Genomic DNA, 2,788 nt, shown 5'->3' with positions numbered 1-2,788 from the left:
GAAAATGGAAAGATTTATATTATATACTTTATAGCACATCACTTAATAGCTTTTCTTTAGATATTTTCATACTTCAAAAACCTTTTACTAGGGGCTGAAGTTGTGGTTTGGTGGTAGAGCCCATGCCTAGCATGTGTGAGGCACTAGATTCTATTCTCAGCACCACATATAAATAAATAAATAAATAAAGGTCCATCAATATCTTAAAAAAAAAACAAATGAACAACAAAATAAACCCTTTCATTAGCACTCAGACTTTATCCCCTTTTATTCTTCTGTCCTATAAATTGCTGGGCAACTCAGCTCAAACTCACGTCCTAACCCCATACTCTGCACCAAAAGGTTACAAAGTACTCAGCAAGCCATTTGGGTGTGTGTGTGTGTGTGTTTGTGTGTGTGTTGCTGGGGTTTAAACCCATAGGCAAGCACTCTGCCAACTGAGTTATAGCCCCAGCCCCAAACCATTTTTGTTCCTTGCTTTTATGGCCCATCAGTGGTCCACTTCAGTTATTTGGATAAACATAAGTAAATATTCTAAACACTCTCAGTTATCCACAAAAAGAATAATGATAGATAAAATTTTCTTCATCTAATTTTACCTGAATGTTTTAATTCCTTTAATTGTATTCATTTTTATTTTTCCATTTAACCCAAGTCTTCTGCTACCATTAGTCTCCTTATTCATGCATCCATTCCCTGAATAACCATTGAGAATACAGTGTGTAGCACCAAATCTAGACAAGGGGATATGCATAGTGTGGCTGTCCTCTGTGGCTGACACACTGAGCCATTTCTATGATACACTTAGCCATTAATAGCCTACCAGTCCCAACCATCCTCACACATACCTAACCAAGAGGTCACATTCTTTTTACGTCCCCAAAGCAACCTACATACAGCACTTTTAGTCATGAGTGTAGTCTGGATCAACTTTGCCTCTTTAATCTGAACCTGAGGGAAAAATTCTGGCCCAGGACAGGCTAATGCCTTTGACCACAGTTCTTTCCTGGTATCTCAGATCCTATCCCAGACTTTTCCTTCTTCAAGAAATTCTGGAGACTTGGCATAAACTCTGGCAGGAACAGGAGGGGGTCCATGTGCATGATTGGACCATAGAATATTCCTGTCAGTAGATGAACCCGTGAAGTAGCAGCCAGCACAGCGTTTACAGTCGACATGAACTGGGTTTGAGTCCAGGACCCCAGACACCCTGGGCTTTTTTAAAATAATTTTTACAAGCATCTGTGTCCTCCCCTGTGACACAGGGACAGTAATTCCCACACAGCAGGGTGGTCCTGGGACTCAGAGGTTATGCAGCAGGAACTCATGACTTTCTTTTTGTTCTTAGCAGCTCCAGTGGAGGGGTTCTGAGCATAAGTCCAACCACCCCAGCCGAGGGGACAGAATTCACAATGGTGACCAGAAGTAACTGGAATAATCCTCAACCTGTCAACTTTTGGACCTCGATCCAGGGCTTGCCAACCCTCATCATTGCCCTGATTGGGCTGGTGGGAAATGCAGTTGTGCTCTGGCTTCTGGGCTTCCACATGCACAGGAACGCCCTGTCAGTCTACATCCTCAACCTGGCGGGAGCCGACTTCCTTTTTCTCTGTTTTCATGTTATAGTTTCTCTGAACAAACTCAACCTCACTTTCCTTTCCTTTCTCGCCTTCATCCTCAACTACTTACCCATTGTAATGACCTGTTCCTACCTTACAGGCCTGAGCGTGTTGAGCGCCATTAGTGCTGAGCGCTGCCTGTCCATCCTGTGTCCCATCTGGTACCGCTGCCACCGCCCGATTCACACCTCAGCTGTCATATGTGCCATACTCTGGGCCCTGTCCCTGCTACTGAGCATCCTGGATGTGTACCACTGTACCTTCCTATCTACAAATTTCAACTATTGGTGTCAGACATTTAGTTTCATCACGGCTGCATGGCTGATAATTTTATTTATGGTTCTCTCTATATCTAGCCTCACCCTGCTCATCAAAGTCATCTGTGGCTCTCGGAGAGTACCGCTGACCAGGCTGTATGTGACTATTGGGCTTACAGTTCTGGTATTCCTCTTCTGTGGCCTGCCTGTAGGCATCATGAATTCTCTGTTGTCCTGGATTCATAAAAGCCATATGAATCTGCATTTTTTAAACATTACTTTATTTCTGTCTAGTATTAACAGCAGCGCCAATCCCATCATTTACTTGTTTGTTGGCTCCTGTAGGCGGGGACAGCACCGTCGGCGTCAGCGACCATCGCTCAAGTTGGTTCTGGAGAAGGCCTTCCAGGACATACCTGAGGTGGAGAAAAGTGGAGAAAGTCTTCCCCAGGAAACTATGGAGAGTATAACATCCTCCTAATGTAGTGATTCTGCATCTTCAGGGGATCCTTTAAATAAGTAGTACCTCTGGAAGATACATAGATGATTGTATAGAGTCCAAAATTGACATTGATATAGATGTATGGAGAGAGAGAGAGAGAGAGAGAGAGAGAGAGAGAGAGAGAGAGAGAGAGAGATGTCATTTATTGATGTGTTATCTGTGGCTGCTTTCATATAACAACAGCAGAGACAAATAGTTGTAACAGAAATCAAGTGGCTTCAAAACTAAAATATTCATTAACTTGTTCTTGCTGGTGTGTATGTGTGACCTTATCATAATCATAAGTTCTACTTACTCTGTGTAAAGCTTTTTTCTGTTGATCTCAGGCTAATACTGAAGTCTACAAGAAAAGCTAGAACCAAGAAACCTGAGTCAAGACCTATAAGAACCAACTAGACCCCCTATCAATC

The 2,788-nt window shown here is 42.9% G+C and overlaps 1 protein-coding gene across 1 annotated transcript; it reads left to right on the top strand.

The window, feature by feature from the left end:
* Positions 1 to 1,412: 1,412 nt before the first annotated feature.
* Positions 1,413 to 2,357, top strand: LOC124088376 (mas-related G-protein coupled receptor member X2-like). The gene has a single exon (XM_046437932.1). The coding sequence runs from the start codon at positions 1,413 to 1,415 to the stop codon at positions 2,355 to 2,357; it is 945 nt and encodes a 314-aa protein (XP_046293888.1).
* Positions 2,358 to 2,788: the final 431 nt, after the last annotated feature.

The sequence above is a fragment of the Marmota monax genome, unplaced genomic scaffold (genome assembly GCF_021218885.2).
Source record: "Marmota monax isolate L192 unplaced genomic scaffold, Marmota_monax_Labrador192_F-V1.1 WCK01_AAM20220418_F8-fsc00061, whole genome shotgun sequence".
NCBI lineage: Eukaryota > Metazoa > Chordata > Mammalia > Rodentia > Sciuridae > Marmota > Marmota monax.
This window is presented reverse-complemented; position numbering and strand designations above follow the sequence as displayed.

Excerpts from the sequence above, each read along its gene's own strand:
- LOC124088376 (XM_046437932.1), top strand. The coding sequence starts at position 1,413 with ATGGTGACCAGAAGTAACTGGAATAATCCTCAACCTGTCAACTTTTGG.